The sequence below is a fragment of the Chelonia mydas genome, chromosome 4 (genome assembly GCF_015237465.2).
Source record: "Chelonia mydas isolate rCheMyd1 chromosome 4, rCheMyd1.pri.v2, whole genome shotgun sequence".
NCBI lineage: Eukaryota > Metazoa > Chordata > Testudines > Cheloniidae > Chelonia > Chelonia mydas.
This window is the reverse complement of record NC_057852.1, coordinates 10,462,312-10,477,031: the sequence shown is the minus strand read 5'-3', so window position 1 is coordinate 10,477,031 and position 14,720 is coordinate 10,462,312. Positions and strand designations below refer to the sequence as shown.

General features: G+C 41.7%; 2 protein-coding genes across 8 annotated transcripts in view; one reads left to right on the top strand and one right to left on the bottom strand.

Annotated features, from left to right (window-relative positions):
* UBA6 (ubiquitin like modifier activating enzyme 6) overlaps positions 1–10,156 on the top strand; it is a 52,408-nt gene extending 42,252 nt beyond the window's left edge. For all 5 annotated transcript variants that reach the window (XM_037896598.2, XM_037896599.2, XM_043545190.1 and 2 more), the window contains 6 exons: positions 711–828; positions 1,817–2,010; positions 4,254–4,381; positions 5,309–5,396; positions 5,721–5,815; positions 8,005–10,156. In XM_037896598.2, the coding sequence (XP_037752526.1) occupies positions 711–828; positions 1,817–2,010; positions 4,254–4,381; positions 5,309–5,396; positions 5,721–5,815; positions 8,005–8,140 (759 nt within the window). In that variant the 3' untranslated portion in view covers positions 8,141–10,156. The remainder of the gene's footprint in view (positions 1–710; positions 829–1,816; positions 2,011–4,253; positions 4,382–5,308; positions 5,397–5,720; positions 5,816–8,004) is intronic.
* A 2,825-nt stretch (positions 10,157–12,981) lies between these two features.
* STAP1 (signal transducing adaptor family member 1) overlaps positions 12,982–14,720 on the bottom strand; it is a 28,581-nt gene continuing 26,842 nt past the window's right edge. For all 3 annotated transcript variants that reach the window (XM_043545191.1, XM_043545192.1, XM_037896596.2), the window contains exon 10: positions 12,982–13,214. In XM_043545191.1, coding sequence (XP_043401126.1) covers positions 13,138–13,214 — 77 coding nt within the window. In that variant the 3' untranslated portion in view covers positions 12,982–13,137. The remainder of the gene's footprint in view (positions 13,215–14,720) is intronic.

Below are 14,720 nucleotides of genomic sequence, written 5' to 3'. Positions count from 1 at the left end.
GTTTTTTAGTTAACTTTTAATTACCGTTACCGTCAATGCTCTGGGTTACATTATTGTAATACTAGGCAAGAAAATGGGATTGTTTTTCTCCATGACATAAAGCTAATGTTTTAGAGCTGTATTAACCAAAAAGATTTCAGTGGGTCAGATCAGGCTGCAGCTGCTTAAAATACGTGGCAACAAACTGTCTCTTGTAATTTTTTATGTTGCAGCTTTGTGGAGAACGGAGTTGTTGAGACTATAAATCCTGTTCATGTGTAGTGCTGTTACGTTGTTGGTGATCTTGATAGTTTGGCAGAAAGACGTATATTACCCCTTCATATGTAAGGGCTTCTCTGTGTTTGAAATCCAACGGCAGCACGGTTGCAGCTCTGCAGCTGTACCGCTGTCACACGTCAGTGCAGACACTGCCTAAACCAGTTTCTGTCCGCGCAGGTAATAACACCTCCCTGACAGGCAGTAGCTAGGTCGACAGAAGAATTCTTCCATTGATTTAGTGCTGCTTACACCGGGGGTTTGGTTGGCTTAACTATGCCGCTCAGGGATGTGGATTTCTTCAGTTTTCCTAGCTGTTGAGAAAACATCAGCTTTTTGGTTAGATGTTGGTGATAATGCAAGGCACATGCCACATTTAATCTGTTTGGGCAACCGTGGCTCTGGAGCTAAGGGTAATACCATGCCACATACTCAGCTGCTGCATATATTCATAGGTTGTGCAGACAGATGAAACTGCAAGGAAACCAGACCATATTCCAGTAAGCAGTGAGGATGAGAGGAATGCTATTTTCCAGCTGGAAAAAGCCATATTATCCAATGAAGCTCTGAAAAGTGAGTAACTTCCTTTGTAAAATACTCCACTACTTGTTGAGATTTAGCTGCTACTGTAGTGCCAACTGTGTACTGCTCAAGTCTTTGGAAAAATAGTTGAGTGCCTCACCAGCTTTTCAGTTTGGGGAGGGTTTTTAAAGCTTTCTTGTGTATCACCTAAAAAACTAAAAATTTCTTTTAAGAGATAATAGCTATCCGTAACAGGTTGTTTAAAAATATAAAAAAGCACAGACTGACTTCTAAGGGTTCCCTAAGAAATAAACATCTAAGTCCTAGTGGCTTTGCCATTATGACTGTTGTATCTCTTGAAGTACAGGTTCTCAACCTGGTAGTCACAAATGGGCGTTAGAGCATTGTGACCACCCTGCCCTTTTCCTGTTGCTATGCGTGTGTGGGTGGGTCCTGGCTAGATCCCAGCCAGACTGGGAGTGGTCTTGGTATGGAAAAAAGGTGAACTGCTGCCTTAAATTACTTTCTTAAGGGGAACTTGATTTGTAATTGCTCTAATAGTAAAAGGGTGCCTGGTCAGGTACTTCAGACACGTGAAGATATTGATGCTTAAAAAAGTAATAATTAGATGTAACTCTAGTCTTAGTGAAATGATTACACACTGCTAACACTTACACAAAGGGGATCCGTACAGTACAGGGTGGGGAGAAAAACCACATGCCTGGGTGGGGAAGAATGCCCACAAAACAGTCCAACACTGGTTCCTGGCACTGCAAAGTAAATTAAGTGCTTGGTGTCTCCATTAATATTAAAAAACAAAACAAAAAACCCCCACCCAAATGCAATAAACTCAGTCCTCAAATATGGCAGCTGGTTCTCTTTGTAGCACAGATACCCCTGCACCAGGATCTAATACTCCCATATCTTTAAAAAGCATATAATTGAAACTGTATTAATAAAATAAATTACTGATGTTCTGGGTCTATTTTAGAATTCATTCATCTTACTGGTGAACATTTGATTTTTGTTTCATGAACAGATGACTTGCAAATGAAGATGCTCTCCTTTGAAAAAGATGATGATGCAAACGGGCATATAGACTTCATAACAGCAGCATCTAATCTGCGAGCCAAGATGTACAACATTGAACCAGCGGATCGGCTCAAAACAAAGCGGATCGCTGGAAAGATTATTCCTGCCATTGCAACTGCTACTGCTGCCGTGTCTGGCTTGGTCAGTGAGTTTACATCTTGAGGAATCTTTATTTTGCGAAACCACCTCTGATCTGCGAGAAGCAAATCCCCTCTTTTCTGCCTGTTCTTCATTATTTGAGTGTTGGTTAATGCTAATACATCCCTGCTGCAAGACTTTTGGTAAAACTGATCCTAATCTAGGTTTAACTTTACAGTGGCCTCTTGCTTCTACGATCCTGCAGCGTAGGCTTTATGGCATTGTGGAAAGATTGGGAAGGGGGTGTTAATTACCAGTATAATATACTTATCTTTAAACAAGTAGAAAACTTTGAAAGGCAAGAAGCAGTGTTTTCTGTGGTATAGAATATGTGTGTTAAAACTCACCATTTTGAATGTGATATAGCATTTGGTGTTAGCAGTATGAGAATCCAATGGCATAGTTTATAAACCAATTTCATCATGCTTTTAATGCTAGTTTGGCAATTAGAAGGAAACTTTAATGTGCAAACACTAAGGGTAACTACTGTATTTACAAAAGATTTGATGAACTAGTATTAAAATAGGATAAACCTATTAATGTTAACACCAGTGTGAGTGTGACATGTCTTAGCAAGAAGGTGTCAGCTACCAGACTTGAGGTAAAATGTCAGTTTGCAGTCCTTTGTTTCACATACATTCCTCACTTTATATTTGAGAAATGTTTACTCCATTGAGATCAATACAGGCCATGTGCTGTCAAGGAGAGAAGCAGTTGCCACTGAGTTTAATCTTATGTAATGTAAGAGTAGGTGAGAGTCCCTTTAATTACTTGAAATTAAATGCATGCCCCTTCCTTTTTCTGTTGTGAAGAGGTCATGTATTTTTAGCAGTGGAATAGCAAAGAAATTGTTTATAGTCCAGGAGAATAAAAGCCTGGAGTGTGTCTTGCTGATCTGTGTATGGATCTCTGAATTTCCATGGTCACTTCCACACAGAGGGCTAGGCATTCTCTGCAGCACCATCCTTTGCTCTGTGCACCAATTTCTACATAGTAATACAGGTGGAAGAGTCATATTCCCTCACCTTGGGTCCTTTCCACTGCTGTTGGGCAGCCAGTGTTGGCATGGCACAGGCAGGAGCAGTAATGCTGTGGGAGAGGGGGACTAGCAGAGCTAAGAGTGCCTTTCAGTCTGGTGGGTTTTGGGGGCGGTGTTTCAGCCTTCAGCGTATACAGTCTGTTAACCTCTTCCACCAGAGGGAACCTTTCCAGAGGAGGGTGTGAGCCAGCCCATGTTCATGATTGCTGCATATCTGGGTTCTGATGATAGAACTTCATTTGTAGCAGAATAAAAACACATTCATAGGTCAAAAAACGCCATTAATTTTGAATATAAAGCAACAAATAACTTACCAACGAAGTGGGGAAAAACCTGAACACACTATTGGCGTTTTTGCAGAGAACCTCAATCTTAAACTGGAAAACCAACAGTAATGTCAATGCTGTCGAGGTTCAGCTATTTCTACCCAGCTCCATTTTTGGCTGGGAATTTCCTCAGTTTCCAAAAATGATGACAAAGTTTCAGTGATGGGACTAGCTTTCATGCTATGCACTGACTGAGAAAGTTGCAACTTATGCAGGGATAGATTCCACTTCTTCCCCAGACCACCCCTAAGCCTGCTGCTCTCCATATCAGAGATGCTGCAAACTTTGCTGTATTGGAGTTCAGAACTCTTTGCAATACCAATAACCTAGCCTCTCTTCCTGTCTCCCACCAAAAAACAGTCAAAGCTCTTAGTCCTTGCCAAAACCAGCAGAATAAAACATACTTGGAGTTACTAGGCCAAGATGTTGGGTTATTACTAACCAAATTTTTAAAATGTTTGAGATCTGAGATCACTACCTTATTTTTTCTGAACCCATCTCTCCCAAGTTCCTTGTCTGGTTTGTCTCAAGCTTTCCAGAAAATTCTGCCCTAATGTAAGAACACATACGCCTGGACATAGAATTGGAGATATTAGGGAGGGGTTTGAAATTGGGCACACTGGAAGGTTAGCACCAACCTTAATTATGCCCCGCCATGCTGACACTCTGTCCCCTTTCTCTGACAGTGATTTCTATTGTTCCTATTAATGTTAATGGAAGACCATACCAAATGTCTTCCGCCTACCAGTCTTAGCCTGCTGCAAGTCCTTTACTTGAATTGGCGTGCTGCTGAGTACATCAAATTTTATGTACCAGCTTTATCCCAAGAAATTCTGTAATTTGTAAAGTATTAAGTAACTCTGTCTTTGTGTTTACCCTAGGTTGCCCTGGAACTGATCAAAATTGTGGGTGAACATCCATTTGAAGCATATAAGAACTGTTTTTTAAATCTAGCCATTCCAATAATAGTGTTCACAGAAGCTGCTGAAGTAAGAAAAACAGAAATAAGGTAAGGAGCACAATGATGGTGTGTTGTCTAGGAACTTACGTTTGATATTTGAGAGGGGTGTACTGTTACATCAGGATCTGGAGACACGCAGTATGTATGGGAGTTGGAGGGAACCCATACAACCTGGCTATGTGTTGTCTTTTGGTCCTCATACAATAACAATATGAAGAAACCACAGTTGGGTTCCAAGTAACTATGTTAATTTTGTACAGACATACAAGGCCTCGCTACCTACTACAGCTCTGGCTGGTTTCTAAACCACAGAACACAGTGAGCACTTGGAGGGGTAGTATGCAATTCCTATCACTACACTAAGCATTACTAGTATTCTTAGATCTGGTGAAGCTGTTCTCAAATGTACAGTGCAAGGGTTTGGAAAGCCAACATAAACATTCTGACCTATACAAACTGGAGACCAGATTTTCCAAAGTGCTCAGCCTTGTGCTCAATGGAGCTGCTGATTACTGAACAATTTTGTACATCTGGTCCCTGCTTACTGCCTTTTTAACTATTATTTCAGTTAATAAATGTATTAGTCAAAGATTGTTCAGTCTGCATAGTCTTTGGTTGCAAATATACGTATCTATGCAGTATAAAACTACAAGGTTGCCAGTATCTTTCTTCACCTTATTTGTTTTACAGTAATATCTAGAGGCCTAATCTGGGTTCAGGGCTTCATTGTACTAAGTAATGTGTACATGCATACTGAGGGATGGTCTCTACCTCAGAGAACTTAGTCTAAATAGACAAGACAGACAAAGGGAGGGAGGGGAAATAGGGGCAGAGAGAGGAGGAAAGTTTAAACAGTAGGTTAATAGCAGAGCTACTGATAATGACAATATCCGTTTCTGAAGAAAAGACTTTGAATCCACACTTCCAGAGTGCAAGATCAAATGAACGTTTAGCACTCTGTTCTTTTTCAAACAGAAATGGAATATCATTTACAATCTGGGACAGGTGGACTATTTATGGGAAAGAAGATTTCACTCTGCTGGACTTCATAAATGCTGTCAGAGTAAGACTTCGCTTACTGTAATGGTTTAGTAGAGGTTGTGGGGAAAATGGCTTCATTTTTTTCTGGCTTGTGTCAAGCTCCAATTAATGCCAAAGTAATTTTTAGGAATAAGTGCATGTTTGTGTGGCCCCGATCAGTGCTGTCAATTGAGTATATAAAACCATTCAATCAAATCAATTTCAATAAACCATTGATCAATTTTATATTGAATGCATGGACATTTTTCTTATCTGGGATCTTGCTTTTTAGAAATGGTTCCATCATTTGGAACTAATTGTCTGTCTGTCTGCAGTCTGCTAAAATGTTTGCATTCCTGAATTGCAGGAGAAATACGGAATAGAGCCAACAATGGTTGTACAGGGCGTCAAAATGCTGTATGTTCCTGTGATGCCTGGACACATCAAAAGATTAAAGCTGACGTAAGTACTAATAAGGTAGTAAAAACGAACTGTGGCTCCAGGAATGTGACCTGGTACGTTAATGATTCCCTTTACTTACTTAATATGGCTGGCACCTAGATACCATGGTGATAGGCACAGCATAAATACATGAAAGCTCTTGGTAGCTCCATTCCCTCAAGGGGTTCTTGAGCAGCAACTTGGAGTTCTGTCCACCCGTTCACCGTACGCTACGCTGTAACTCGAGCCACAACTGCAGATGCAACTGCAGGGATGGCAGTACTACAAGCATCTCTGCTGACAGCTTCCTTACACCCTTCTCCACTCTGAACACGGCTTGCCAGTCACCCATATGTGGAATACACATAGGGACCATCGCTCGAAGAAGAAATGGAGGTTACTTACTGTAACTGGAGGTTCTTTGAGATGGGTGGTCCCTATCTGTATTCCACTACCTGCCCTTCTTCCCCTCTGCTTTGGATACTGTTGGATTGTGCTAAGAGGAGGAACTGAAGAGGCATCGACCCGCACTGCCTCTTATGCCCTTGGTCAGGAGCACAAGGGAAGCAACTGCGCATGTGCGTGTCAACGGATTCTGCTCTGGAAAATCTCTGGTCTTGGGCACATGGCATGCATGCGTACCCATGTGTAGAATACAGATAGGGTCCACACATCTTGAAGGACCTCCAGTTACAGTAAGTAGCCTCCATTTCCAGAGTGCTGGGGGCACAAAGCTGCAGTTTATAGCTGTTTATCATGTAGCTGGTTACAAGCAGGCGTTTCCACAGTGAAAATGGAGTCCCCTCCATAAGTTTGGTTATATTTTATTCACCCTACAAAGTGGTTTTCTTTGGTCTCTTGAAGTTTAGTTTTTAGGTGCACTGGTGAGTGTAGTGCATTTTGAGTGACCTTATAAACCCTAATCGGTTTTTATTTCCGAGGCGCTGCATATTTTCATTCTTGCTCTAAAAATAATTGCAACCACCCAATGGCTTAGATTCGCCAATGTAGGCGTTTGTGTCATGCCCTTGCATTCAGAATGATGGTCTGCTGCATCAGTTTGTCATTCTGTCTTATGAAACTTGCTTTTAAGGATGGCTGGGTGGCTCCATTGAATTTACTGTCCACCTCTTGTGGAAGGGTAAGACCCTTAATTGTTCAGGTGAGAAGAGACTTACGCTTTCAGTGGTTCTTGTAATGTAGCAAATTTCAAAGAGAGCAAACTTCAACTAGATTCCAAATGAAGACTGCAAAACTCATAGAGTCTCACTGCAGAGCACTGATCTGCTACGCCATCTCAATCAAAATAGTCAAAATATTTTTGGGTAACTGGTAAATGTGTAATCTAACAGTGCTAATTGGCTCTTGCAGATCAGAATGTTGTTATAAAGTTTTATTTAAGAATAAGATGCTGCACAATGAGGCCACTCTTCCAGGGTGGTACTTCAATAATAAAGCCACATATGAGGCATGTTTTAGTGCTATCTACTGCAATAAGCCTACTAGCATTGCAGCTAATATTCAGCAAGGGCTCAATCCTGGCTCTTTGCCACCACCACTATCCAACTCCAAAATCCCTGGCAACAGAAGGTCCAAACTGCAGCAGAACAGTCCCATTGCAAGCAGACCCTATAACTTCCTGCACGCAGAGCTCCAGGATGGCTTTCTCCAGAGAACCATAGAAAGAGCCATTGTCGGTGGACAGTGGAGGTTTTGGAAGTGTGACCATTGGATTTGTTCATACGCAGTACAAATCCATTGGTCAAAACTGCATGTGGGGTGTACAAAGGGCCATGCCCATGACTACTGCCCATATGATCGGGGCAACAGCTCTTGCATGGATCTGTCTAACCTATTGGTGGATGATGGGGGAAAGAATCGTTGTTTTCCTCCAGACTCCCAGCCCTGCACAAAATCTTTTCTTTGCTTTTTATCACAAGCAACATAATCGTTCAGAGGTTGACTGATCTCGGAGCAAAAGCAGAAATACACTAACTGAAATGTGACCTTCCACAACCAAGAGAGAGCAACTTTGGTATATCGCATTAATAGAAGTTTCATTGTCTTTAACCACACTTCTGATGGGTTGCACTTCATTCCTGGAAGAGCTGTCAAAATAAAACAACTTCCCATAACACAGGATAGCTCAGCCCAGCCGGCTCTTTGCTTCTTTTCCTGCTCTTACAAAACTTGTCTTCCTTTCTTTGCAGGATGCAAAAGCTAGTGAAACCATCAGCTGATAAAAAATATGTGGATCTCACGGTGTCGTTTGCTCCAGAAACAGATGGAGATGAAGACTTGCCAGGGCCACCAGTGAGATACTACTTCATCCATGAAGACAATTGATGGTAATGCTACTAAAGTCGCTCTAGGACCATTTGCTTTGAAGGGAGTGTGCTGATTTCAGCTTAAATTAAATAATACATATTTCTTTGGTGAAGCCTTAATCAAATCAGGAACAGTCAAAGTCAGTGAATTGCACTGAAGAGGTCTGTCAAACTGGATTTACTGTTCACCTGTCCCTATTCTCTGCATACATCTGCCCGTTCATAAAGAGGACTGTAGGTTTGCTGAAATGGAATGTCATGTATAATGCGTACCACAAAGAAGAGATTTATATTAATTTATGGGGGAAGGGGGAAAATGGCAAACTTAGCATCTTATTTCAATATGCAAGATAAACATTAAATGGGGGGGGGAGCAAAAATTGGGGAAATTGTTTTATAACATGGTGGTCAATAATGTTTCATAATCCATTTCTCATGACTCTCTTCTAAAATTGGGGTGCCAACCACATAATCTGAGCACTAGGCCAAATTCATCCCAAGTGTAATTCTATTAAAAAAGCAATGAATTTGCCTCACTTACATTGTCGGTGTTCTCTTCTGAGCCATTGCTATTACTGTATGTTGGAGCAGTTCTTTTTAGGTCAGTCTGGATGTGGAAACGCAGGGGGCGGATTCTCAGCTGGTGTAAATTGTCATAGCTCATTGAAATCAACCGAGTGATGACAGTTGAGTTCTGCTCCAAGATGGCAGTTTGGGAACAGTGAAGTACGGAGAAAGCTGATCTTTGTTGGAGAGTTATGCCCTTATTCTCCCAATTAAGCTCTTCTGTTTGATGAAGAGGCAGGTGAAGTTGTGGCTTAAATTTTCTGCCTCCAAATTAAGAGCACAGTAGCAAATTGTTACCTTTTGAAGGGGGAGGGTCAAGAGGATATTCTGTGTATTTCATATCAAACATTTGGTTCCTTTTATCTCCTCTTGGTGCCATAACTCTAGAAGGAAGCTTTATATAGCATATGTGTCTCTACAACACAAATCTGAGTTAATCTGAAAATTGAGTTTATATTGGCCTCAATCTATAATTTAGGCGTCTAAAGTCTGATAGATCCATTTAATTCAGTGGCAGTCACGAAATCATTTTGGCAATTAGTAGAAAATGCTGGTGCAGTACGACAGCATCAGTGGCAGAATTCTTCAGCATCTACGCACTGGACAGGTGAGCTTGTGTGAATTGTTTCCTGATTATGGAAAAACTAAAGCAAGTGAGATGGGAACAAAAATCTAATCTACTAACATCGCCCTAAACATTATTATTAGTTTTGCTTTGGAAATAGTTTGCATTTACTATATCTCCTGCATATGATGCAAAACTTGTTCACCACTATAAAATCAGTGATGTCAATATATGATTCAGTTTATTAACCTTTAGGGATATTTTGGAGCCTAAAATATTGGATAATTGTGCTTGTTCTCATCCCCCCTTTCCTCGCAGTTGGTTTATTCAAGAACAAAATATCCAGATGGTTCAGCATTTGGACACCAAATATGTATTGAATTTACAAGCTGGAATCCACTAAAATTATTCCAATATTTGGGAATAAGTCTTAAATGTAGTACCTCTTTTGTAAGGTGTATATATTTTTTACTCTCAACATAGTTTATAGATATTTTATAGTTTTAACAGATTTGGTTTGAAACCCAGCTGGTTTATTTAACTTTTTTTTTTTTTTTTTTTTTTTTTACAACTTATTCTTTTAAAAAAAAAACACAAAAACCGAACATTCTGTAAAACAGGCAAAGAGATGGCATTCGTAGAGATGGCAAAGTGCATAATAATTGACATAGGGCAAAAGGCAGACAGGGAAGACTATTTGAGAGTAAATATCTGTTTCTGAGTACTGACTGAAATGTGTGTTTCCCCCCCCCCCCCCCCCCCCCAGCAATAGCAGGGACTGTAAATCCCAAATGAAATCTGTGATATAGGTTTTATTTTTTATTTAAATGTTCGGGGCAAACGTAAAGCACTGTGAACTCTAAAAGTCAGGGGCTGGGAAACAATAAAATGTAATTTGAGTAACTAACTTCTTTGTTTATTTACTCAACATGAAAGCGGAGTCGGGTATGTTAGCTGGATGTTAATATCACATAGAACACCTTTGAAAATAAGGAGTTTATTATTATTATTATTAAACAGGTGCTTTCCTGACTTAGATCTGATGGTCTCTTCAGGGTTAAAAGTCAATATTCAAATGTAACATACCGAGTGGCCTTTATTAACAGCTTCCTATTTCCTGACAGTATGTCGTTACATGCAGTGTTGGCACTTGAAAACAGGGCTTGCTCCAGCATTGAACACTCAGGCACTTTTGTGAACTCTAAATATACAGGTGGTGGGAATTGGGGGCCAAAATTAGCAAAACACAGAGACATCTCCACATCTCACAAATAGTGGGTGCCCTTTGGGTGCCTTCTGTGGATGATTTCTGCCTAGCTGAACCAATGTATTTAGAGTAGTATATATGCTAGGTCACTGCGCATTCTCAGTTTGATGTGTATTTCTCTGGATTTGTCTGAACAGAGGTTGACAGGAGTAGGTTTTTATTACCAAATGTAAAGAGAACGTAGCATGTGACAGAAATGTGTGTGGCCCTACCAGCCAGTAAGAATTGCTGTTCATCTTTTCTCACATTAAAAATAACCTGAACTACTGACAAAGCGGATGAACATATTTTTAAATGGAGATGTCTGTAGTGACATAATAGCTGCCAGGTGAGCACTGATTCATCTCAGTGATATATCAACCAGGAGCCCTAATGACAACATGAACCATGCTACTGCTAATCACTTCAGCAAAACCACAATTTGCACATGGAAAGTACAAGACACAAATGTAGCGAAGAAGAATAAAAATTCCCAATTATTTCAATTCACAGCAATGTGCAAATTTCAATTTGGGGTATTGCAAACTGCTGCTAAGTGATGTTACTCAGAGAGATTACTTCAGCAGAATGGTCCTCCTCTGTATGCTCTGAAATAATCTGAAATGCTTTTTTTTTATAAACATGAAGTTGCTCTCTAATACTTTGGAAAAATCACTGTTCAGCAAAAAGGATACAACAATGTACGGTGTGAAAAGCCGTGTACTCTCCCTTATTTCTCCATTTGAGTAAGACTGAAGAGGTGGTGGGGAAAGCACCTACGAGAGATGAAGATTATTTCTGCCATGTTGAGGGCATACATCCACCTCTTTTTACTCCATTTGCAGTCTTGGGCTACTATTGAGCTGCTATTAGATGCTCATAGCAGCAGTGACCACCATGGCTCTCTGAGCTACAGGTTGTTTCCATTTCTCGCAGAGTTAGGCACTGTCTATAGAAGCATGGTCCATCACCACAAGATTTTGCTCTACAGCACATTATCCCTTCAATTGATTCGGAACTCGAAGCTGGTGCAAAGTGCCCCAACTTCAACTTAAGTGGGGAAACTTCACTGATTGATTACCTGTTGATTTCTGAGTGGAGCTTATGGTGTTTAGTTCTGAACTATAAAGCTCTAAATGGACAGGAAGCTTCCTAGGTGAGGGACTGCTTTTCTCACCCGATATACAGTGCTGCTGCAGTTGCTATTTACTGCTCAAGCTGGACCTACTCAGTTAATACAAGTGGGGTTGCAGTACTGGTGGAAGCAAATCCTTTGGGAGGGCCTCTGAATTTCAAAATTCATTTTCCTTTTCCTTGGGCCACAGTAGCCCAAGCCTAGACTTTATGGGACTCTCTGAAGATCCATTTCTTTTGGCAGGGTACGGGGAGGGAAGGGCTGAAATGGGTTGCTCTCCCTCCCTGCTTTTGAGGAATATAAGAACATAAAAACGGCCAAACTGGATCAGACTAAAGGTCCATCTAGCCCAGTATCCTGTCTTCAGACAGTGGCCAATGCCAGGTGCCCCAGAGGGAATGACCAGAACAGGTCATCATCAAGTGATCCATCCCCTGACACTCATTCCCAGCTTCTGGCAAACAAAGGTTAGGGACACCATCCCTGCCCATCCTGGCTAATAGCCATTGATGGACCGATCCTCCATGAATTCATCTAGTTCTTTTTTGAACCCTGTTACAGTTTTGGCCTTCACAACATCCTCTGGCAAAGAGTTCCACAGGTTGACTGTGTTGTGTGAAAAAATACTTCCTTTTGTTTGTTTTAAATCTGCCTATTAATTTAATTTGGCGACCGCCCCCCCCAGTGACTTACCTAGCAGCCTAAATTTGGCCTCCAGGACCTCTCACCTCTCCTTCCCTATGTCATTGGTACCTACATGTACCACAACCACCAGCTCCTCCCCAGCACTACACATAAGTCTGTCTCGATGTCTCAACCTTCACATCAGGCAGGCAAGTCACCATGCGGTTCTCGCGATCATTGCAAATCCAGCGATCTATGTTTCTAATGATTGAATCCCCCATAACTATTACCTGTCTCTTCCTAATAACTGGGGTTCCTTCCCCTGGAGAGGTATCCTCAGTGCGAGAGGATACCACGACATCATCTAGAAGGAGGGTCCCAACCAATGTTCCCTCTAATTTTTGACAGGTCGTGTGCGCAAAAAATTTCTTCTGTGCAAATTTTTGTGCGCGCAGTATTTCGCTGTGTGCGCAGGGTTTAGGATCTGTGTGTGCACACAGAGGGAACAGTGATCCCAACTATGGGATCGTTTCCCTCTGCTCCAGTTGAATGTTCCCCTTCCCTGAGACTTTCATCCTCCTCAACAGCACAGAGGCTGCCAGATTGGGGTGAAACCGTTCTATTGCGTCCCAGAAAGTCTCATAAGGCTGCTGAGACAAATGTGCTTAAAGCCATGGAGATGGACTTTGTTTTGTACAAACTGGAAGCCTTAGGAAACAGACATCCAATTTAATGTGCCGTAATTTATTCCACCAGCTTCTGAGATTTCTTGATACAAGGTGAGACTGTACTACTAAATTTAGGCCCCACTGGGATTTCCTGGTCTAGAATGTGACTTTTTTCCCCAAGAAAACGTCTGTCCTTCCTACAGTCTTCACTTCAAAGGGGTTGATTTGCGCTTTGTCTGTCAGCCTCTTGTCTCTTCGCTCTTTCTTTCACCTCTTTGCAAAGAGTTTCTGAAAGAATGGGAAAAACACTTGTTAACACTAGAGAGCAAAAGTGTCATGGCAGAGCCATTCCAGCTTCAGCAGCTTCCAAGCGGGGCTTGCACTCTTCATGGTCACTACAACACGGTTTCTCAACTCTCACTCTGCTTATTTGCCTTATTTATATTGTAGGTAGAATCTACAGCCTCCATTGAGCTAGGCACTGTACATGTACGTACACACTTTTTTCATTTTCCGTACTAATTTGCCATAAACACTCCATTCCTTCTGTGCTGGGCCAGCCCTGACTCCTGTCTTAACTCAAGACAATAGGAGAAGCTGGAGGGAGGTGATTTAAATATTCAAGCTGTTCAACTGTACTGGTGGGAGAAGTGCACTTCCAGCTCAAGTGCTGCCCTTGCCAGCAGTAGCAGAACTGCATTGTGTCTACTCATCCAGCATAATCAGAGGCCCTTTCACATTATCTACTGTAAATAAGTTTGTCCTAGGCCAGTAAGAGCACCTTCCATTATTGCAACAGTTTTTATAACTCTGTTGCTTTTCACCATTTTTTTTTTTCAATTTCTCTGAAAGTCCTTGAGTCATTTTCTCAGCACTGCACGGGTCTGGATTCCTCCCTCTGCAGAGGAATCAACTGGATTACTTTAATTCATGGAAGCATTTCCCTTGGCTCTAGGTTTTAATAAAGTTTGTTCTTACAAAATCTAAGTTTGGGGGCAAATTTTAAGTCCGTATCCTTAAGCATAAGCAAGGTAAGTGTCCAATGGAGGTGGCTAGGAGTAAATATTGTGATTGGGGCCCTAATGTACCAGGTGCTGTACAAACAGAGCTGCAGGCCCTGAAGAACTTGAATCTAATGACATAAAGAGGATGAAGATACACCATGCAAGCAAATCTGGTGAAGTGGCACAGGTTTGTCAATTCGAGGTGGTTTTTTTTTAATGGGTCAGAGGAAGAGAATTGGAGAAGTGGAAGAGTCACAGCTTATCACCTGCCTGGCCATGATCAGAATGGTGGTTTTTGGAGGCATCGTGGCAAAGGTGAGGTTTAAAGAGGACATACAATTAGGAACTGTTCAGATTTTAAGAGTTTTGCCCATGTATAAGGGGCAATATGGGGGAGAAAAGGCGCAAAGGCCAGGGGTTGACAGTGGGGTCGGACAGTGCACGTAGCCCATGCAGTCCTTGGCCTTGCTACTGAGACTGCCAACAAGTGTCAGTATCAACTACGGGCTCGTGCGCCACAAAAATGGAGAGACCACACCAATTCATTTAACATAGGGCGCTAAACAGGTGTCAGTCGCTGCAGTCATCATCTGGGTTGAACCAATACACTGAAGGCAAAAACCTCTTGTCTTCCATCTCTAATCCCTCCCTGTGGCCACTGACAATATCTACTTGCGTCTACCCCACATCTTGAGACATCCTCGTCAGGGGGAGAAGCCATGCTGCTTTTGATACTGGGGTGTCCAGACTGATAGAGATGCTGCTGTAGCCCCCACTGCACGTGACTCTT